Here is a 24,060-nt window from a genome sequence, read left to right on the forward strand (position 1 = left end):
TTCGCCTTCATTGGCTATGCCCCGCGCATCTCTTTATCTGATGGAAAGAAGCCGCCGCGACGGGACTTTTGCCCTCGTGCGAGATCGAGTCTGAGGCGCTCGTGAGCGCGCGCGCGGACACTTAAATTTCCTCCCCCCTCGCGGCACTAGCCGCGCTTTCTTCGACGACCGGGCCCCGATAAATGACATCCCGCGGAGAATCGGGAACCGTTCGTGACTCTCGTTTATCTTTCGCCCATTGTCGAGAACACGGACGAGATCGATTAGGAATTTATAAATTAACCCCGGTGCACCGCGCGCGCTTTCGAATCCCCGATGGCGGGGCGACGCGTAGGTAATTTTTGGACGTCGCGAGGCATCGCTCTTGGGAATCGTCTCCGAGGACTCGATGGATCTTTCTTTTCGTCTCTTGTGGGACTTTGTTGGGTGTGTACTGTGAGCGACGAGCTGTGAGAAGAAGGCTGCTAGAGGAAGGTGTAACGGAGGAGATTGATTTTTATTAAACTCTTGTTGCATTGCTCCGGAAGACAAAGGAAGTGGTGCCGAGTGGTATTTCGATGATCAGCTTGTTCTACTTTCGTCGTTACAAAGCGCTCGATGCAAATCGAGGCGCGCAGTGCTGGTGATTACTCAACCACTCAATGACACTCATTACTGCATCGTTCATCAAGGAGCATTACCGGGACAAGGCACCTCGCTCCGCGTCCAATCTTGTATCAATCATTCGTCAGCTGCTTAGGCACCTTCGATTAATTTCAATCGATCGTATCCGCAGGGCTCGGGGCGCATAAATCTTTTGCAAATGAAACGGATACAAGGTTCTCCGCAAGGATCCCTTTGAAGCTGCCTTTTGATCGTTGCTTGCGTTCTTTAGTTCTGATCGGTACCGTGTCCTACATCCATCAATCTTGCGCTATCCGGTGGGAACAAAGGCCCGCGTTCCACATTGTACATCTGTACTTAAATGCCTTTTTCTGGAAATCTTGAAGAATTGCGTTTCGGAGACTGAATTACTTTATTTTACCCACTTCTGTTCCATCCAGCTGTAATCGAACCACCTTAAATTTTCGAAGTTCCTCGTGCTAATGTAATTTGCTTCAGAGCTGTCATTAATTTTTCCCCTTCAATGAAACCAGATCGTATTGTCTCTTGAATATCACAGAATACTATGGCGTATGACCTTCGAATGTCCTTGCACTTGCAAGCATTCATCATCTTGGACACAGACGTCCAAGCGTGAAATAGGCCACTCCGCGCTAACGACCCCTGTAATAATCCGCGAAATCGGCGCATTTCCTATCATTACGCTATAAACGAGTGCATCCACGCGACGCAGCACGCGCTCAACTCCCCAGGGCTTATTACCTTCAGATGTAGCCACAAAGAAAGCCTTCCGCTTGCTCGCGCTATTTATCACATTGATAATGTTAAACGAGACATGGTCTTCACTTATGTAACGAAAGTGCCGGATTCACCTCTGTACAATCGAAGGTCCCGATTCTTCACGAAGCGCGATAAATTGACGCGAGAAGTTATAAATTCCAGAGCAAAATGCCAAAATAGTATTCTATTAACGATTTGAACTTGATTTTATATTGAGACACCACCAGACAGGGCTTTAAAATTTCCTGGAAATTCAAAATTTTCTAGCGACTGAATTTGCAACGAAGCTAATCCGTGAGAAGGAAACTCGTCGAGCACGAAGAAAATCGCGGAACCAGCCAGACACAGCTATTATGCAAAACGCGCCGTGACAAATGGCACTTCGGTGATCATCTAGCGGAAAGCAAGCAATTGGACAATTTCCCCGTCGTTCGTGTATTATTTACCACTATTTGCTCAAGCATCGCCCCGTGTAAGTTGAATTTTCACCCCGTCGTTTCATGAATTGGAGGCGTTCTTCGGTATTTATTTCGCCTGGAATTTGAAGTCCGTGCGTGGCGAAAGACGAAGGTGGCTCTTTGCGAGCCTCTCAAAAGCGCGACTTGCGTTTGGAATGATTCCAGCTCTGTTCGTCGAATGGGATTTTTCGGTCCCTGGATCTCGAGCAAAGCTGGCCTAACGCGGCGTAATCGTCAATCCAGGAGGCCTCTAATACCGGCTAGGAAGCCGATAGTTAGTGGAAAGTGCAGGTAAACGTAAAACGTGATGTGGTTTCAATCCATCGCGCGTAATTGGGTGGAAAAGTCGAAGATACGCCGAGCCAAATTAGGGAAGAGGCTGAGCTTCGCTGTGCCCCTTGCGTTAACTCGGCTGGGCGGAGGCCTGAACGGTAGTTAGAGGATTGGAAAACTGAAGGAAGACAAACCCATAGCAAGCATTCATATTGTCAAAACAGTAGATGTATAAACTTTGAGATAGAGATAAAATGTATGAGATTACATCGACAGGTATCACTCGCGTGCAATGCCTAGACCTCCTATCAAGAATCGATAGCCGCAAAAACGCATTTTCCCGAGCCTGGTTCGCAGGAAAATCGGTAGCAGGTAGAGAACTTGCGGTTCAGTCGCAACAAGAAGCTAATGAACCGCATCCCTGAGAGCGAGCCCCGTAATTACGGAATTACAGTTGCAGCAAAATCAATTGCACAGTCAAGGTCACTACCTCCATGGTGGATCACGTTAAGTATGAGTTCTGCTGTTATGAAGTGCAGGTTTGTTAGAAGAAAGGGTATGATGGGGATAACCTCGCAGTGGCAATGAGCCTTCTACTGATTTTGTTCCTATTGTAGGTATCTGTACTATGAACCTGTGCTTTGGAATGCTTTTCTCAAAAGGATTGTAAAACAGTATTAATTGAATCAGAGGAACTGAAGATTATTTATGTTTCATTGGATATGATAAATAGTTGCAACTCTTCCTACTGTCAAACATTGCAGAACATATACTTTGTATTTTAAGGAAAAAGGAAAAAGGAAAAAGGAAAAAGGAAAAAGGAAAAAGGAAAAAGGAAAAAGGAAAAAGGAAAAAGGAAAAAGGAAAAAGGAAAAAGGAAAAAGGAAAAAGGAAAAAGGAAAAAGGAAAAAGGAAAAAGGAAAAAGGAAAAAGGAAAAAGGAAAAAGGAAAAAGGAAAAAGGAAAAAGGAAAAAGGAAAAAGGAAAAAGGAAAAAGGAAAAAGGAAAAAGGAAAAAGGAAAAAGGAAAAAGGAAAAAGGAAAAAGGAAAAAGGAAAAAGGAAAAAGGAAAAAGGAAAAAGGAAAAAGGAAAAAGGAAAAAGGAAAAAGGAAAAAGGAAAAAGGAAAAAGGAAAAAGGAAGAAGGAAGAAGGAAGAAGGAAGAAGGAAAAAGGAAAAAGGAAAAAGGAAAAAGGAAAAGGAAAAAGGAAAAAGGAAAAAGGAAAAAGGAAAAAGGAAAAAAGGAAAAAGGAAAAAGGAAAAAGGAAAAAGAAAAAGAAAAAGGAAAAAGGAAAAAGGAAAAAGGAAAAAGGAAAAAGGAAAAGAAAAGAAAAAGGAAAAAGGAAAAAGGAAAAAGGAAAAAGGAAACAGGAAACAGGAAAAAGGAAAAAGGAAAAAGGAAATTCATATAACCACGACTGAAGTACCTAATTCAAGAGCTTTGTAAAAAGAAAAGAAAACCGGATTTTATTCCATGAATAAATTTTTATAATCACCTAATGAATTTGATTAAATTTGCATTAAAAATAAGATCCCCCCAAGATTAAATCCTGAGTGCGCCACTCGGCCCCCCAATTTACATGAGCAGAGAATAAATAAAGCAGGGGGTTAGTTAAATGTATGCCAGGCATATCCCCTTGGTGGCCTTGAGTGGTGAATTCAGTTTGTCGCGACTGTAGGCCGAAATACTTGAAAGAGGATCGGGAGGATCGGTCCCTCGGCCGATTCAACACACTTTCCCACACACGGCCGTGATTCCGTACGTGGCGCTCGCTCTCGTCGAGAGGGAGGAACCGGTGTTACGGCAATTAATTCGAGCCCGATCGGTCCGCCTCTGATCCTTCTTCGTCTTTCCCTGCTTTTTTTCTTCTCCTCGCACCTCCTCTACCCGCCGGGTCGGTACACGCGCGCTATTTCCGTGAACCAAATACGGCGATCGGTCGAAGACCGACGTGCAACGTCGAGGGCTGGGTGGAGGACGAAGGTGGTTGTTGGCGTGGCGATCAAAGTGGAACGCGTAATAACGGAATGCACAGAGTTGATCCGCTTCGAGCTGTCCCGAGGTCGTTGCTGCAAGTTAATGCCGACGCACTGTTGTTTCTTCAGAGTTTCGAGACTCGATCAGTGGGTGTTTCTGATCTAAGAAGATGCCTGTAGTTTACGTTCCATTTTGTGGAAATGTGGAGGCGTTTAGGATACAGCTTTGGTAAATGAGATACTTTTAATGGTTTCGGCAACTTTGATCGTCATTCCTTCAATTTAAATTAAAATTTTCATATATTACACGTTATAGATAGTCACGTTTTATTTATCTTGTGCTCATCTCCAACGCATGCTGCGTTCATGTTTCAGTCAAATTTTACTCACCTCGTGCTAGCATTCTATTCATTCTCTGTTCACCTCTTATTTAGCATTCATTCATTTTCTGACAGTTAACATTTCTCACTTATTTCACTCAGTTTACTCAACTTTCTACTCATAACTTTACTTTGTCTAGCTACACGCCTAATCCACGCTTACTCTCCTCAATTTTTTCCATCTTAAGTTCTCCTAGATAATAGTAAAATTTAGACACAGTGACGATTTTGCCTAAAGTGTAGCATTTCTCACATAATTACCCTACAAACATCGATGAAATGTAATAAGAACATTTAGTCAAAGAATTTTACTTAAGTAGTTACATACACCTAGAAAGATTGAAACAATCCATTTTTCCAATAAAGAATTCGTAGAAGCTACAACACCAAAGGAAGATCAATTCTATGGTCCCGGAATCGATTTTCTCTAAATTCAAAGAAAAATGTTAAACTCGAAACTATGTTTTCAAATGGGTGCCAATAATATTTCGGAAACTATTGGACCGACAAAAAGACTCCTCTTTCAACAGTCCTAGGTGTATGTAACCCCAAAGAATCAGCACAACCCACAAGCTAAAATTTTAATTTAGGTAAATAACAGAAAAAATCAAACCAACAAATAGCGCGATTAAATATAAATTCCGAATCGTGCTTCGTCCCAATAGTAGCAATCCAAATAAAATTTTATACGAACACCCAACTTTGCGCCTCCTCCGTTCCTTCTCCTCAGTTTTCATCTTCACCTGGACACACGTGAAAGCGGAACACGCCCCGATCGAACAATTAAACAATTGTCGGGATCGACCCACTTCACGCGAGGAATCCGCGTCCTTCCTCGCGCCTGTCGAACAACGCGCGCCACTGTTCGCCACGCGAAAAAAAGGAAGGAAAAGAAAAAGGGCGAGGCGCTCTCGGGGATATATGATGTGCGATCGATTCGATCAAGATCGAACGTCTTCTTATATGGAGAAACGTTTCGCCGCGAGGGGAACGCCGTTCAAGGGCTCCCTATATCGTTCCTTCGCGATACATCGGCCTCCAAGAACAATCCCGCCTGTAATTGTGGCGCCGTATCATCGAGATCTTCGGCTCAACCACCTAGCGAGAAAAGCTGACTGATGCCTGGAATAATATTATTTATTTGTCCGACTGCTTCTGTCAGTCGTCGATATGATAATGCACCTGGGGCGATGGCGTTACGATCATTGCGCGTGTGAAGCTTAACGCTCAGATTTGGGTCCCGAACCTTCAACTGCGGGAAACTCCTCAACCTTTCTGGTATTTTCTAATTAAATGTCTTCGAGATAAGTGAGCTTCAAATGAAGGTAATAATAACGAACTAAGTAGAGATAAGTAGCCTAAAATTGTAATATTGCGAATCAGAATTTCAATGGCATAGACCCCTTCCAATGCTCCTTGACTTCGGGCAGGACGATTCTTTATAGGACTGTAATTAACTTACATAGGGGTATTTAGTATTTAGTTTTGTGTTCTTAGTTCTTGTTTATCTTTTAGTTCAGTTTAGTTGGCTTTGTTAGCCGTGTACCCTTGGCTTATTTATTGTCTAGACTCTTTAGTTAATTTCTCTGCTTTGTCTCTTGTAAACCATGGGTATTCCCCGTATAATTATTTAACCCTTAACTGGTATCCTGTTTTTGGCAAACCTGACTGGTATACTGGGGTCGTGGCAGACCCCAAATAAAAAAGGGCACAGAAATTTGTAAAGTCGACACTAGAGCAACCACTATGAATATTTTCTTCTTAGGTAACGTAGAAAATAATAGAAGCGTAGAAAGTTAAACTATTATTATAAAATTAATTAGAAATTCATTTTACCAACTTAGACAACCGAAAATTGTACATCGAACCTTGGGTGCTTGGGGTCATGAGCGACCCCAGGATACCAGTTAAGGGTTAAATAAGTAAATATAAAATTCTACCATTGAAGTTTCTAGTTCTATAACGATTTTACTCCAAAGTCAAGCAGTTGGTGGATCGTCGCGCAGATAAACTCACGACCATCGACAATGAGAACCCTATTTCCTTTGATCTCCTCCGAGCATGTTCTCCTACGATCGAGATTTCGTACATCCCCGTTATCAGGCGATCGAAATTAAAGTTGCGACGCGAAGTCGCAAGTGTCAGGACGGGTGAAAGTCAAATACAGGTCTCGTCGGTATGAGTCTGCTCAGAAACGCGTCAGCGGAGCGAGGCGCAGAGAACATCTCGTATCTAATTATCGAGGAATGCTTTGTGCGTATAGGAAGCCGAACAACCGTTTCCAGGCTTAACGACTCCGCGCAAGAAAGGAACCGACCGCCGCAGGAGATCGTTCGCTACCTTGCTTTTAGCATCACTGCTTCTCGTGCAGACTAGATACATAATCCCTGTGTGGTACCTTTCGGGATGGTTTTTTGCACATTTCAAGATAGTTCTCTAGCGAGCTCTGTTACAACACGGGTTCGAAAGTTTCTTGCTAGAAGCTATTGAAATGTGTTGAATGGAAAGATAATTATGAAATTGGGTTTCTAAAAGAAGCTGGAGATATTGAAACCGAGCCAACCACGTTAATGTGTTCCTCTTACATAATTGAATGCTCGAAACTGATTAAGTGTCCTCAACACCTGAAAGATGGAAGATTTTTCACAACACTGACTGTTTTTTCAAAGAACAATTCGGTTTAGTATCGATGACGTTGTTCAAACGGAGTAAAATCCTGGCCAAGAATCTCTAAATTTCAGAACTTTGTTTACTTCTACACTGCGTTCCATATAAGAGCAGACCTACGCCCCTACAGATTTGCGACCGATCTGCGCAGCTCCCACGGATCTGACACATGCGATTGGTCGTAGCAGTTTCGCGATTGGTCGTAGCACTTTCCCTGCTGGTTTCTACCAATCAACAGTGTATCCCTGCGCGAAACGAGTACGCTCTAATGTGGAACGCTGTGTGGGTATGTTTGGCAAACCGCACTAATTAGGGAAGTTAGGCAACCCGAAAATTCAGAAAATTATGCAACTTTGTGTGCAAGTAGAGTAGTTCATCCGTAACAGAAACCTAGTTTTTATTGGTGCCATAGTGCAGCTTTAAGGGATAAAATCACCCCCTGAGAAAAATGCAGAATTTTCTTTTTCGTCGAATATCTCGAGAACGAAGAGAGATATCGAAAAGAAAATTAAACAAAAGTTGCATCTCTTTTTTATATCTACAACACCGCGTAAAAGTAATTATTGAATTAAGGATTTATAGTGGGCCAACTTGCAAAGTATAGATTTCTCGATAATTATTTTTACGCAGATTTGTAGATCTAAAAAAAAGATGCAACTTTTGTTTAAACATCTTTTCGATATCTCCCACCGTTCCCGAGATACATATTGTACGAAAAAGAAAATTCTGCATTTCTTCAAGGGGCTTTTTTCACCTCTAACAAAAAATAGAAATAAAAATAAAAATAGTCTTACTGAGAAACTACTTTATTTGCCTACAAAGTTGCATGCGTAATTTTCTGAATTTCCGGATTGCCTACCTTCCCTTGTATTTAAGTAACAGAAGTTCAACAAACCGCGTAGCTGTTCGAAAAATTTCGGCCATCAATGCCGTCGACCTATTCAGTGACGCTAAACCAACTGTCTCGAAGAAAGTCAAAAGAAAGTGATGGGAAACTTTAGAGCGAACCGTTCACGTGGACAGGTTGGTTAGGAACGCGTGAACTTCATTTGATCGCAGCTTCCGAATTCGCAGGATCGTAGTCGTGTCTCGTAGCGAACGACAGGGTTACGTCACAGCACGTTCACGTGTTTCCGGCTGAAACGGAGTTGTCACGTGTGTCGCGCGTACGTGCGGATCGTGTCGAGCCGCGTGTCCGTCTACGTGCACGTGGTATGTACTACAAAGTGATTACACGTCTAATTAGCATAATACAATGAGCCGTTGCAAACAACTGACGCGGTTCTGCGCGGTCATTAGCCACCCCAGGGGCTCTGTCGACGTGGTAATTGACAGAAACGGGAACAGCGATTTCAGGGTGGAGCACATGCTGCAATTAATACCTCAACCCCCTCAACTCTACGGAATTTGGTACAAAAACAGTTTAGGGGAAAGTTCGGATAGAGAAAGGAAACATGATCACAGATGTGTTATTAATATGTATTAAAAATATGTGCCTATTGTCGCGTTGTTATGTTAATATTTGCGATATGATCACACTTCAAGTTAAAATGGTAAATACAAAAGAAAAACGATAAAAAAAAGTAAAAAGAAATTTTTTGTATCGCTTGAATCGTATGATTTATTACATATTAAATATTTATGTTGTGTAATGGAATAAATTTTATTTTTTTCACGGTTTTATATTCACTGGAGAATCATTTAGGTTTTAAGTTAATTTATTACTTGCTTGAAGAAGTTGCAGTGGTCAAATCTCCCCTTCGGTGAGGGATACCTGTGCACGATCTTATTAGGAGAGAATGTTTAAATTTAGTAATTAAACATACTTTTCAATCATCACACGCGTGCAAATATATTGAGACAAATCGTACGAAGCCTTATGTAAATAATTAGGTTCAAATAAAATAAAAAACTATTATAATTTGAATAAAAAAGCAACAGTGTGATCGACTATCCCACCTTTCCCCTACTCATAAAATCATCAATACGTACTCTTCACTTGTACCGTTCCTTGAAATACACAATATCGAATATCTCGCATACCTTCCCCTTGTCCCTCAACGAAGAAATTCCGCGTGCATTTAGAATTCTCTGAGCAGGCCTGAGCAATCTCCCATACACGTATCTACCGAGCCCATGCCCTTATCGATCGCGATCGCGTCGTTGCCTCGCGATTACCCACATTTCGTCCGCCAATTTATCGCGAATTCGCGGGACATTCATGGGAGCCTTGAGGTCTCTCCGTCCGGGGGATACGTTACCCTCCCCCTAGCCGTTCGGTCTATACTCTATCAGAAGAACGACTCGTTCGCGCGGGAGTGTGAAACCCGATCCCTCTTCCGCGATCCTTTTCCAGGGCCGCGCGATTCCCACAATACGCCGCCAGTTGTCCGGCGTGCATCGCCACCAGGACGCCCTATTATCGATTATGCTCGGCCATGTGCAAGGGCCTCTCCCCCGCCAAGGCCATTATGGTAACGACGACGATAACGCGAGGAGCCCGTTGGAACGCAACCGCGGCTAATCGCGTCCGCGATTTCCATACGCGCCTAATACGGCTCAGGAGCATTAGCGCGTGTTATTCGCTGCAGCGTCCCGTCCCGTCGCGTCGTCTCCTCTCGTTCGCCTGGCCGGGCGATAGAGCAAAGCTGGGGGACACGCTCGACGACTCCCTGGGCAAACGAGGCCGAACATCGGCTACGAGGTCGTCGAGGATGCCAGAAACGAGGTTACCAGAGGCCGTGCTACTCCTCTGCCCGCTGGAAAAGCCTGGATCCGTGATCGAGGGAACAACGAGACGCGTCTCGATCGATCTGGCTCCCTTGGCGTGGCGAGCGGCAGGAGAGAGACCGATTCGACGATCGGCGACCGGCCAGCCGCGCGATTTCTCAAGTGAAAGTCGGGAACAGATGGAATAACGAGCCCTTTGTCTATCTGCTCGATGGGCAGCCGTGGCTTTCGCGTAGAAGGGATGGCTCGAATGTGGGGGAAGAATTGTGAGTGCGCTCGATGTGGCTTTGCTTCTGAGGGGGTTGCAGGGTGTATCATGTAAATTGTAACATATAGGTACCGTAAAATGGGGGAATATTGGCAGCAGGGGATAACATTGGCACATGCTGGGGTTACATTGGCACCTATACGCATGAACCTATACTGCATAAAGTCGCATTCGAGATCGAGATTTTAGGTACTCAATTGTTTCAACGTTTGCGGTTAGATATCCAATAATCGCCTGTCAAATAGATAACTTTGTTACGTTATACATTATATTATTATTATTATTATTATTATTATTATTATTATTTCGACGGGAGAACCCTTTAGAATACAAAGCTTGAACAATTCAGTACAATAAATATATATATATATAAAATAACGTAACATAAACAGAAAAAATAAAATAAAACGGAAAATATAAAGTAACGAGAAAAACATAACAACATAAACGGCGACATCGCTATATTATTAATAACATTAGATCGCAATAATGCCTAGATCTTATACAGCAAAGGAAAGGAAATCCCAAGAAAGGCACTTATTAGTAGGGAATCGTCGCACCTCGAAGACATCAACATTTCTATACCATCTACATCTGGCTTGCATGACATTATAAATAGAGCTATTATTATTCTGAACATTTTAATTTTTACATTATATAACAAAATGTGTCAAAAACCTGCCAATGTTCCCCCATTTTACGCTACATGTTTGCTAAGTGAATATTTTTTGGGTGATAGAGATAGTTTGCTTTGGATGTGGAACAGCTGCGACTGCTGCAACCTAGCCCTCTGATAGTCTAATGGTCTGGCCCTAGTGTAATGATACTTAGTCCTCAGATCTTAGATTATTCTGTTCTGAGTTCTGAGTCATACGCAGGAATATAATTTGCTAAATCTCACTGCTACATCTAAGGCCCTTACTTAAGACAATAACAGCAAGGACACCGAGAACCTCAATTTCTGTCTAATCATTCATCACCTGTGGTTTCATATCTTAATTTGAATCCTGCACTCTCATTTCACCCTGGAAACATGCGGCTGATTTTTAGGTCTTCGCTGAAAGGAGGTCTCCCTGTCTGCAAGGGAGCCAGACTTGCGTACAAACGTGCGCTCTACGTAATAATTTCAAGGTAATCATCGAGGGCCCGGGCAGGGTCTCTAATGGGCACGGTGAATAACGAGCTGAGGTCCTTTGGTTCAAGGCCAAAACCGCCTGACTTGACCTGCGTTGGAATTCAGGCCACGTACATACTCCGAAAAGAGAACAGCTTCCAGAGAAATACCCTACATAGCGTCTAGGAGAAATTAGGCGTGAATAACCTGTCTAGATGTGATAAATCACTCACTAAATAGTTGGATAGCTATAAAAATCCCTCTACATGTCCCAAGAATCATTGAACAACGCGTAATAATCTAGTTTCAAGAAAGCCGCTTCTAAAACTTCCACAGACCTTGAAAACCCTGCCCTTAGTCCCCACTATCTCTAGAAATAGTAATAAAAGTCCTTAAGGGCACTTCCACGGTTCCCTAAAGCTTCAAAACAGCTTACCAAGTACCTTACTTAACTCCGTTCACCCTCCCCAGGCCAAATTCTCAACATTTCAATGCGCACCATAAAGACAGCTCCCCTTATCCCGCTAAAAGGAGCTACCACTAACCCGGCCGCGACTTGAAGCGCCCCAGATCCCACAGGCACGCAAGCACCTCAGCGATAATGGGAGCCCAGTCTCTCCGAATCGCGGCGAATATATTAACAGAGTAATCTCGGGTGGATAATGGAGGAGCACTCCTGTTTGGGAGCGGAGAGAGTCCCCAGCCACGGTTAAAACAACCACTGCGAAGGCAGGCGAATGGCTGTTCGCGATTCCAAGAGCGAACTTACCTCGTCAGCCTGGTCCTCGATACTCCGTAGAACCGCGAGGTTGCGGATGGTCGCCCGTCGGGACTCGAACGAGGATTCGAGCCTGGTGGCGGCGTTCCCGACCTCCTCCACCAATCTCCGTGCCCGTTTCACCGACAATCTGGAAAGATAAAAAGGGCTCGTGATCGCAGCGCACCGTTAGGAATCCTTGTCGCGGCTTATCGCCGGCGGAGCATCGGGCCCTAACTCGCGGGGACGGTCCCCGAAGCGGAAGGCGCGCGAGTGGGCGCCGACTGGCACGCCACGAAAGTTATCCTCGCATTAAAATGTCCTTGGCTCTAAGCCGGCCTGGCAGCGGCCCACCGACGGGCACGTACCGACGCGGGCCTGTGTATGTGCACGTGCTCGCTCGCAGGGGGCCACTCGACACGTTCGTGCAACTTAGTCGCGAGGGGGAGAGGGTGTCACGAAAACTAACGAGTCACCGCGTGGCGGATCTCGCCTTTGAACGGGCCTTTTTCAGGGATCTACGCGCGGCAGAAAGAAATTAATAGACGAGCCGGCTATTCTATCCGCCGATCGAGCGGAGAGATCTCTCGTCGACGCCGGTGTGTCAGGATAATTAAAGCGGAACGGGGGGATATAAAGTGAGCGAGCGAGGGAAACGGGAATGGATGACAATAAGTTCCAGTAACGTATCGGTGCCCCCGCGAGATTCGCCCCCAGGGGAACGGCGTATACTTTCTAGAGTCCAGGACTTATAGACATGCTGGACGGAGGTTCTCTAACCTAACGTGCTCGAGGTGCAGAAGAGGTGCCGCGCGTTCCTCCAGCGTGGCGATCGCGTCCTCGGCGTCCCGGGACGTTCTTCTCAACGTGGGGTCCGTGAGTAGTCGGCTGAGGGGCGTCAGCGTGCTGGAAACGCTGCTGCACTCCTTCAGCTCCGACATCTCCAGGGCAAGCCTGCGACCAGCTGCCTGCCATTCTGTCATCAGACTGTCGTACTCCTGCGGAAAGAAACGGAAGGTGACATCGGTGCTAGTTTGTTGGATGTGGGTAACGTGGATGCGTTGGTGCACGGGTGAAAATTGTAGATGGAGATTCTAGATCTAGTTTGAATAATTATGGAAATTTTAGTGATGGATGTATTAAGTCAGTGCGTAAGTTGTTCAGTGTATGGAAATGTATTTTCTTTACTACTTGTACTTTTACCAGAGAGCTTCGGTCCGTTTATAAATAAATAAATATATATTTTTATTTTTAATAAAGGCTTCGGTTGACTAAAGCGAACGAACTTTTGCACCAACCTAATATTTTGGGATATATGCAAATTTTGATCCTCGCCGAGGGAATGGTAATATGTATTAATGTTTGGAGTTGATTTAGACATGCTAAAATACTGCTGTTCAGTCCTCGCTAAGAAACCATCGAATGATCGGTTGTTTATCTACCACAAAGACCCCAAGATGAGTCTTCCCAACTGTAATATTAAACGTTCAAAAAATGATTGACGCCCAGATGCTAAACACGTTCGCTCGGCCGCTTGAATCACAGATAAGGCAAGCTTATGCGCGAGCATGCAACACTCCCCAGCACCAATCTATTTGACGTCTTAATTCCGCGAAATCATCCGGCAGATTGATCGATCGGGAGATCAGTCATCGCCAGAGGCTCCCTGACTTCGTCGATATCGCTGTCGTAAAGTGGTTCGACAGTCGCGATAGCTCAAACTCTAGCAGCGCTCGTTCATAATTCTTCGAAGAGCGTACAGCGCACCTCAAGCCTATCTGGGCTGAAGACATCCAGTAGCCCGTTAAGCGAGCGCTTCTAAAACACTCTGACCGGCCCAATGACGCGTCATTAGGCTCGAATAGAAAAATCAATCGATGCTGCCAAGAGGGCGATGAAAAATTAACCTGCGACATCGCTTACTCCCCTTCCCAAGTATCGCTGACGACCCTAGACAATTTGCCAGCCGAGAAAGTCTGAAATTTCCAAAGGCTGCAGCGTGCAATAGGCACTCGGTATAAGTGCGTGTTATTCGAACACGCATAGTAAATTGTCGTTCCCTGGATGCTTCGGGAAAGAGCCGAGTGTCTTCCAGGGAAGAGGAGTGCTTACTTTCTGCAGAAGAATCCCAATCGCGCCGAGGCGACCGCGATGCGCTATGTTAATGCCTATCTCGGCGAGCATCGCTATCGACCGTTATTTATAAACATTTCCCGACGAGGGAACAGCGAAATTTTCTCCTTGTAACGCTTTTCGATCGGCTATCTGCAAGGTCGCGGCTAACTGTTGCCGAGTCACCCGCCTGTCTTTTCGACCGACTTTGCTTATCGCGCGCCCCCATGTTCAATGGGCCCATCGCGTTTGTCGTTGTGCCATTTTACAGTGGTTAGGTAATAGACACGAAGGTTTTTCAGGAGCTTTCTGAGGTGTGAACGGTGGGGGATGGAATCGGGTTAGGTGATGTGAGAATGGTTTGTTGGAAACTATCTGTGAGATACTTGGAGTATGTATTTGCTTGTGAGGGAAGTGTAAGTGAGTTGGTTACTGATCTAGTGCAAAGGGTATAGCGAAATAAGTGTGGTAAAAAGTGCCCCCAAAGCAAATTAAACTTGGTGTACCTAAAGTAATCGCTAAGTTTCTCACAGAAAACTATTTCTGCCAAGTATCAACCCGAAACGTAATTTGCAGCTGAAAATTCTGAAAAAATTCACAGACATGTACAGCAATGGGTAGAATTTCTCTAAGTTTTTTTATAATTTTCTATTCAATGGAACAAAAGTAATGGAGCTTAAACTGGAAATGGCGTTTCACCCAGTAACTACCCTAGTACTTGGCAGAAATAATTTTCTTTGAGAAACCTATCGATTTCTATACAGCAAGTTTGATTTGCTTTGGGTCACTTTTTCCCATACTTATTCGGCTGTACCCTTTAGCGTGGGGTTAGTGCACGCTATGTATAATAATCTATGAAACCATCAATTAGTATGGGAATTGTAATCCAGAAGCTTGATTTTGAGTTTCCCTTCTACGTATAATTATTTCTAATTATCTCTACTACTAGATATTTTAATTAGTTTCAATCTTACGTACAGATCCACATACGAGGTCCAGAAAGCGCAAAATTTTAAACTCGATTTTGTCCTAAATTTCGAAAAACGTCCCCCACGTATGAAACACATTATTCTACACACTATCTCTCTCTTTCTCCTTTTCTCTATCAGGTCAGGCTTAATAGCAACTATGCTGAGCCTCGCCTATTTCACCACTCTTATTTATTTCTTTTCTTTTTTGTTTCTACATAATTTTTTTTCTGTTATATTTCCTTTATTTCTTGGTGCAATACAGACGTTATATTATTATTATTATTATTATTATTATTACTATACGACGTTCAAGATTTCCGCCAATTTGCTAATTAAAACCTCCAGTAACTCCTCCATGAAGATTCTTTGCCCTCCAAACGTCCATAACTCCCCCAACAACGATTCCCTCGACGTTACACGCCTAGTAGCTTGCCAAAGAGCGAAAATTTTATCCCGTTACCACCTCTGCGTCATCCAAGGCCCGGCATTCCAGCATTACGCGCGATTCCAGCGGCCGAAAACGTGGAATGATCGCGTGGAAAAAATTGCGTGGAGCGTAACGAATCGTGATCGCGACGCGGGGGAACGCGGGGGGCTGCGGGCGGCCTTTTTCTTCGACGGGACCCATTAAAACGCCATTACGGGGTCCCGGTGGTTTGAGAAGCCCCGTATAAATTGGGTAACATCGGTCAGTGCCACCGTCGCGGGATAAATTCCCCGACAATAATTGCGGCGCGAGGGGGCCCGCTCGAGAGTGGCGGGCCGACACAATTATTTCGCCGGCCGGGGCCCCGTCCGAGCATTCATTTTTCATCGAACCTGCCGAATCACCGCCCGTGACAGTCAGTCAACCAGTCGGCGGCGATCCCTGCTCGTCCCTCGGCAGGTCCTCGTGACCGGAGGCGCGATCCTTTTCGGAAGCAATTTGTCGCGACTTTCGATTCGAGCGGACGAGCTCGGCCGATTTGCTTGTCACTGCGACACTCGGCCACGTTGAATCGCGCGGTCGTTAGGATCCTCGAGACGGCCGAGCCTCGGCTCGAGGAATCCCGCAATCGCGCCGCCAAGTGCTTTGACCGATGATTTTTGGGCCTCGAGTGGAACGGACGCGAAGCGCACGACGTTGCTGCTATATGCAGTCGACGGTGGAGGAAATTTAGAGTCGTAAATTACCCGAGGTGGTAAACGGAATTACCTATTCGAGGATCGGCCCAGCAGGGATTGCAAGTTTCAGGACCATGTATGTTATAAAAAGCTTTTTAAAAACTGATCAACGTAGAGTAGGTAATTTAGAAAGCAAGTGCTTCGTCGTTCCTAAACAAGGTTTCGGTCACTGTTTCTGAGATTCTTAGACTCAACCACTTAACCCAACAATAGGTTCCTGCATTCGTTTGTGGCACTGCCAGTTTTACGACTCCGAATTATCTCTACCGTCGACTATACGCGGAGTTCAGGTTTTGGGATCTACTGGGTGAGTGGTACCTAGATGTTTGAGTGGATAATAAATGGTTCCAATGCGTCGAGGAATGGATTAGAGTTGTAAATATTCGAATATTCAAATACTCAAATTATTCGAATAATTTCGAATACGAATAGTTCATTCGAATACGGGTCATTCCACGCGAAGTTACATTCAATTAATTTTCATTTCGCCAATTTTAAAACGTCCACGTTTTTCGAAACATGTCCATAAAGAGGAAAAACAGGGCTTTATCCTCCTATTTTTCCAAATTTTTAAAAAGGTGCCTTCAACTATAAAATTGCATTTGTTTAGAACAATTACTAAATAAATGGTCAAATATTAGTTTTTATTAAGTGAAATAATTTTTATTAGTTACTCTTATATCTGCATTGTAAGCACCCAAAAGGTCATTTTTATCAGTTTATTAGCTCAACAGTTATAATTTTTGGAAAAATAGTAAACACTATATTTCAAAGAGCTGTAACATCCACAATTTTTGACATTTCGAAAAATCCTTCGAGCTATCTTTATATACCCCTGAAGACTACAACATATCCAAGTTGCACCAAAATCCGAAATGTTACTCCGAAAAGTGTCCGACTTCGCGTGGAATGACCCATACCAGAGAATGCGAATTTGAGATTCGAATGATTAGGAGTGTTCGAATATTCGATCGTTATTCGAATACTCAGATAATATGGAGCTACAAGTGGTTTTTGATTCTGCTAGTAGTGGTTTGTTTGATGACAGTTGATTTATTACGAGTAACGTGTAAGGAATGAATATTTTGTAACATGCTTAGTTTGATGACAACGGAAAGGGAAGATACTATAACATTAGACCTGGATATCAAGGAAATTGAATAAATAAAAGCATTAATAATTTTATAACAGACTACTGCCCACGAAGAAAAACAAAGGTAGCAAACTACTGCTTCGCGATACCTTTGTGTCAAGCAAATCCAGAAAATTAGTCTCTAATGCTTTGGTTCCACGTGCATAAGTGAATTACGAAAAACTCAACAGCCGGAGGGAGAACAATAGAGCCATATAAACGCAGGAAACACTCAAGGGGAACGTAAAAGCAGCGCAACTTCAATTACCTTATAAAACGCGATCCATTGGGGCTGGTCGTGGTGTTCCCGCCTGGGAATGTGTTTTCTCAAAGCGTCGTCGTCCACGACGGTCGTCTGCAAGCAGAATTTAGAACGCTTAAACACCAGGGGAACAGAATGGACGGCTCGAGCGCCCTCCTGCGCTCGCAAAGGCCGCATTCGGAGCCAGTCGACGGTTTTCCATATGAAAAGGAACCTTTTCCTTTCTCTCCGCCGTGGCACATAAGCGACCGACGTAGAAACGAGACCACTTGCCAATACGCCCTCGAGGGGCAACGGTTCCAGCGACAAATGTGGAATTTGGACCGAGGGAACAATGTTTCGAAGAATAAGGGGCACGGTTACATTCGGTGGAAGGCAGGCGGGGGCCGCGCAGCTCCGTTTAAGGATCTACTTAATTGTTCGCCGCTTACCTTGACGCAGCTCAATGGTAACTGGGTGACGGCCGAGCCCTCAGCAACGGAAGCCTGCAGCAGCGCCTGGGAGACGTTGATTCGGCCCTGCAACAGCAACCGTCGCCATTGTACTCCGCGCACAATCGATACTTGTTGCCTGTCTCAATAGCTCTTACGAAATCACCAAAGACGCGACTCCCGGGGAATTATGCAAGCAGAGCGATCGTTTACCTGCACGATGACCAGGACCTTGTCCAGGAACTCCAAACACTCGGCAGAGTATCCTCGGACCAGCAGGGTGAATCCATTCTTCGCGCTGTCGGAGCTGCAATCAGATGGAACGTACCGGTCAGCTCGACGGCGATAAATTACGTTCGACAGCTGGTGAAACGTTTGTTGCATGCTCGCGGGATAAGCTATCGAGACATTCCTCGGGTACGCGTGAGTCACTGCGATACGGTAGCTCGATGCTTGACACGATCTCCCACGTGAAGTGGCGATTTCTCCTGCGAGTCGCGCGCGGAGTGAAACGAGTCGCTGGCTGCGGCGACGCGACGCGCGAGCGAGTCCATCGTGCATCAGCCTTTTAAGGACGATTAATCGTCTCCATTCGACCTTCGGGGGACTGATTCAATTACGCTGTCCAAGGGTGTATCGAGTTTCTTGGTAATCACGAGTTCTGTTCAAGAGGGTAGCAAAGTACATATTGGTGCACTAGAGGTTACTGAATAGGCCACCCCTCTATTGTATTAACCCGATTTGTTATTTATGTACTTATAGTAGCTTCCTACTTGTTTAGAATTCTGTTGATTTCAGGATCAGGGAATATAGAATTTCAATGATTTCAGGGTTGAAGAATTTTATCGAAGATATTTATTAATCTGCTTTGTTATAATTACAATAGCTTCTTACGTTTTTCGTAAAATATTCACTTCAAGATCAGGGAATACAGAATTTCGAAGATTTCAAGGTTGAAGAATTTTATCGAAGATATTTATTAATCTGCTTTGTTTTAATTACAATAGCTTCCTACTTGTTTAGTATTCTGTTGATTTCAAGATCAGGGGATACAGAATTTCAAAGATTTCAAGGTTGAAGAATTTTATCGAAGATATTTATTAATCTGCTTTGTTATAATTACAATAGCTTCCTACGTTTTTCGTATCCTATTCACTTCAAGATCAGGGAATACAGAATTTCAAAGATTTCAAGGTTGAAGAATTTTACCAAAAATATTTCTATCAATCGTTTAATTAAAAACCGACCTCGTCCAGAACTGAGATTGCAAAAATTTTGCTAATTAAATTCGTGGTATTTTTTCAAGTCCTGCGACAAGCAGGCAGTAGCTTGCAGAAACTTGTAGCGCCGCGGTGGACGAACTTGGAATGCTTCGCGGCGGACACAGACATCGTAAAACGGTATCGAATGCAGGAAAAGCGTATCGCGGTCCGCGTTTAGTTATGACACGTGGGTGGTTCGCGTAAGTCCACAGCGTTTCTCACGCGGCTCCTGTGGCACCCTTCTCCCTCGTCCCCTCGACCCCTTTCATACATACAGCAATCATGCTTCCACTTCTTCACAGTGGCGTATCCACTGCTCACAATGCCACTCTTTGTGCGCGTGCTAGCGATCCCTTTAATCCGCTTCGAATGAAGCGTGATGGGACCACACTTTGCGCAAAAATTATCCGAACATGTAGTCGTCCAAGACACACGTCCGATACAATGTGAATTGCAAAATTGAGAAATATAGGCTGGCAGACTCTCTGTTTATTATTATGTACCAGAAATCATTTACCTTCTCAGGTAGATTTTATGGGACGAATATGTTTTCTGCTACAAGGTCCTTGGAACCTAGGGGAACCTGAGATAAGGGTTCTTTACTATCATCTCATCAGAATACACCCTCGCCTTATTTCCACGTGCCTCGATTTTGTAGAAATAATATTGCTAGCACCGTTCTATTCGAATTTACTGCACCTCTAATCACTAGTTAGCCTTCACTTAACATTTAAATTTAAACCACACAGCCACGTGGCCCCCATCAAGATTCCTACTTGCTCCCCAGAAAGGACCCAAATTCTACAAAAGTCAAATTAAAACCATATCAACTCTACCACATCTGCACAGAAAATTCTCGTAAACGATACACCACCCAATATCTCGCAGAAGACCAGAGACAGCAGCTGACCAGGAATTTCACACGGGCCTGCCAGGATTTCCTCGAAGCGTGCTCCAGGAGTTAAGATGGGCTCGTCAATTAACCCCTGGACTTTTCGCGGGGCCGTCGAACGGGCACCGCACATAACCCTGACACACGTGGGATTTACAATTCGATCGTAACTGTCGTGGCACGACGGACGTTCCCTACGCCACTGCCCACTCCCGAAGAAGAAACTCATGCATTAGCAGCATTGTAAAGCTAGAGCCTGGTGGAAGCATCGCGGCGTTCGGTATCGCGACGGCTCATCGTGTGTATACCTAAAACCACAGCTGCGACCTGGGTGGGCAAAGGTTGTCGAGCAAAGACCTCGTCACGACCGACCGACCAGCCAACCGTTCTCCCTACGACCGAACGTCTCCGCGAGGATACGTCCTCCTACTGCGTGCTACCATGCCCTTCCGTAGCTGGACGTGCCGCAAACTACGAGGAACGTTCAACGGAATGGCGTGACGCTTTGCAATTGCAAATTTCCAATCGTCCGGGCAGTCATTTTTCCGTGCCAAGGGGAATAATAAGGTCTTGGGTTAAAGTAGTCGATTTTTTGGGGTAGTTGATTTTTTTGTAAACACGAAGGTTTCAACAGTAAAGCAGAAAGAGTGCACTGTATCTTCAGTTTTCGTCGAGAGAGCTAGGGTAGGTGTACCGTTTGTGGCCATTGCACTGTTTTTGGCCATGTGCATAATTATCTTATTTTTATATTCTTTGTAGTCCATTATTATCTGGAGAATTTCACATCATAAATATTTTGTTTAGTATACCGCCCGAAATATAAGGTTACATTTATTGCTTAGGTACCCGGAAAAATATTATATTTTTTAATATTATATTTTTTAAGAAGTGGCCAAAACTGGTACAATACCTTAAAGTGGCCACAAATGGTGCATCTACCCTACACTTTTCAAACCTTAGTCTTTAGGAAAATACAATTAGGGTAGATGTTCCAATTACTGGTAGTGTGCAAAAGAATGTATTATTAAAATGGGACTGTCCTTATTACTAGGTATTATTATTACTATTATTATTATTATTATTATTATTATTATTATTATTATTATTATTTTATTGTACACTATTCTTTATAAGTTACATCTTTATTAAGTAAAATAAATAAAGTGGTAAGGGACACAAGCAGTACTTCAGACATCTACCCTAAATTGATTTCTTTGATACATCTGTGCGTTATTAAATTGTGACGTTTTAACGAGGAATATTCAACATGCTCTTGCACACGTTACTTTAGAACTGATGCCACATTTCTGACTGGTTACTACGTTCTACTTTTCAAAGTACTTATTTGCATGAATATCGGTATCTGCAAACGAAAAAGACCTGCAGTTTCAAGAGAGATGTACTGAACATCCTTCACGGTTATCGTTTTATCCACGTAACAGAAGTTTGATAAGAACGCCGTCTATACAACTTGTCGGCTCGAATAGCTCATTTAAAATTCTGATAGGAGGTATTCATGCACCGTTGACACGACGATTGTCAAGCAAAACGTTGCGCTGCTCTCTTAATATACTCCCTGCACCTGATCAGCATACAAATCTTAGCATTGAAATTGCAGATGTCCTAATAAGAAGAAGCAAAGTTTTATGCCGCAGCCACTGGTACCCTGTCCGTGTTACACGTAGCTCTAATATGCCTTGGAATGCGGGAAAGATGAAGGAAACTTGATGAAACGCCTTTTTAATATTTCCAGACAACGAGTGGACGCGTTCATCAAAACTTAAGAAATAATTTATATACCAAACACAGTGTTCACGTGAAAAATTCAAATGAATGCCTTTAAGTTTATTCCTTTCGAACGTGAATACTGTGACTAAATATGGAAGAGAGTACAAAGATCTTTAAAGACCTTTAATGAAAGCAAACCTGACGTTTAATTAAATTTGAGGGATGTGGAAGTCTTCTTGGTCTAATATTTATATTTTTACAGTGCTGGAGACTGCTGTCAATCCATTGCTTTCTTTTTAAGCACTTAATGTACATTTATTAAAAACTCAAGTAGCAAGCGTTTCGTGCGATGATCATTTTCTTTATAACAATTCAGCTGAAAGTCATAGCTGAAGTCGATATTCTTCTCCACGATAATGGACCATTGTCTCGTCACGATACGTATTTGCATGCGATCAATGGCGATATTGCAATTACGAAAGCGTCAACACGACCTCTGAGATTACGTGCGGATCTTTCTTAGCCACCGCAGTTTCTCAATGTAATCAGCCACTTCGTCGAATTTCACATCACATTTTTTAATAGAAAGTCGAGGACTCGAGAAATGGAGCACGACCTTTTGCCGGCTGGACACTCGCGTGAAGACCCATATTCCTAATAACGTTCTAATAGCGTTAATACTGCTCTAAACGAGCGAACGCGCAGCATCTCGTGTGCGACGCTTTAATGGCGTTAATCGGCTTCCTCCGAAGCGTGTTGCTTCAGAAACGAAGTGGAACAGTAGAGAACCAAAGGAACATCGTCTGTTTCATCATGGATAAACCTCCCGCGTGGACTTTTTGTGAAATCCGTTGATTGAAAACTATCCACGGTGGTTAGAGGAATGAAAAAGTATCACGTGTGATCGTTAAGAATTGCTTTGGTACGCCAAACCGCATTGTCGGTGTTTAAGCTTCCGTGAAAGTTGCGCAAGGATTGATACGACCACGAATTCCATAGTAATCAATCTTTTACATTCTTTGTTCAATCCCCATACGCACTTCAAAGCTACGGTGCCTCTGAATTTCCTAACACCCCTAATCAAAGCCACAAACGATCTTCTAAATCCAGGGCTCGCGGAAGCTATTATGAAAGTTATGCGCCACATAAGGGTACCGGCCGAAAGGGGCGCTAAAAAAATATATCACACGCTTAATAATAATAGAATCCCACATAAATAAAATGTAAATGTAATTCTTTTTTGTACTCTGTACATCTGTAAAGGCAAAACATATTAAATAGAAAACAGGGGCAAAAATTTGGGGCCCCAAATTTTCTTGTAAGAATTTCACAAAAATTTTCTTGCAAGAAAATTGCAAAAAAATCCAAAAATTTTCTTGCAAGAAAATTGCAAAAAAATCCAAAAATTTTCTTGCAAGAAAATTGCAAAAAAATCCAAAAATTTTCTTGCAAGAAAATTGCAAAAAAAATCCACAAATTTTCTTGCAAGAAAATTGCAAAAAAATCCAAAAAATTTCTTGCAAGAAAATTGCAAAAAATCCACAAATTTTCTTGCAAGAAAATTGCAAAAAATCCACAAATTTTCTTGCAAGAAAATTGTAAAAAAATCCAAAAATTTTCTTGCAAGAAACTTACAAAAAAAATCCAAAAATTTTCTTGCACAGAAATTCCAAATATTTAAAAAAAATTCTTGCACAGAAATTCCAAATATTTAAAAAAATTTCTTGCACAGAAATTCCAAATATTTAAAAAATTGTCTTGCACAAGAACGCCAACCATCCTCACACCGGCCCTGTCTAAATCTAAATAACACTCCCCCAGAGAAGCATTACAAAACTTAGCAAAGAATTCCCTCTGTCGTCAAATCCTCAGCATCAAACATCCTATTCAACTATCCGCCGAAGACCAAAGGCAGACTTCCGTCGCTGATGAGCAAGGAACAGGGGGGCAGAATAAAGAAATGCCTGTGTCTATGTACCGTGGGAGGGAGGGAGATGGACAACGGGGGAAAACGATTGAAGAGGAGGAAAAGAGATGCTCGAGAGGCAGATACGATCTTGGAAGTGGGTCGGCAAACTGCAGTTCCAGATCTTCGTCCCGGG

The 24,060-nt window shown here is 43.5% G+C and overlaps 1 protein-coding gene across 4 annotated transcripts in view; it reads right to left on the minus strand.

Annotated features, from left to right (window-relative positions):
- The window catches only part of LOC143374237 (puratrophin-1), a 464,976-nt gene that overhangs the window by 110,273 nt on the left and 330,643 nt on the right, over nucleotides 1-24,060 (minus strand). For all 4 annotated transcript variants that reach the window (XM_076822217.1, XM_076822208.1, XM_076822226.1 and 1 more), the window contains 5 exons: nucleotides 18,290-18,383; nucleotides 18,077-18,163; nucleotides 17,652-17,738; nucleotides 12,785-13,002; nucleotides 12,017-12,155 (listed from right to left, as the gene is read on the minus strand). In XM_076822217.1, coding sequence (XP_076678332.1) covers nucleotides 12,017-12,155; nucleotides 12,785-13,002; nucleotides 17,652-17,738; nucleotides 18,077-18,163; nucleotides 18,290-18,383 — 625 coding nt within the window. The remainder of the gene's footprint in view (nucleotides 1-12,016; nucleotides 12,156-12,784; nucleotides 13,003-17,651; nucleotides 17,739-18,076; nucleotides 18,164-18,289; nucleotides 18,384-24,060) is intronic.

This window comes from Andrena cerasifolii, chromosome 1 (assembly GCF_050908995.1).
Source record: "Andrena cerasifolii isolate SP2316 chromosome 1, iyAndCera1_principal, whole genome shotgun sequence".
NCBI classification, from domain to species: domain Eukaryota; kingdom Metazoa; phylum Arthropoda; class Insecta; order Hymenoptera; family Andrenidae; genus Andrena; species Andrena cerasifolii.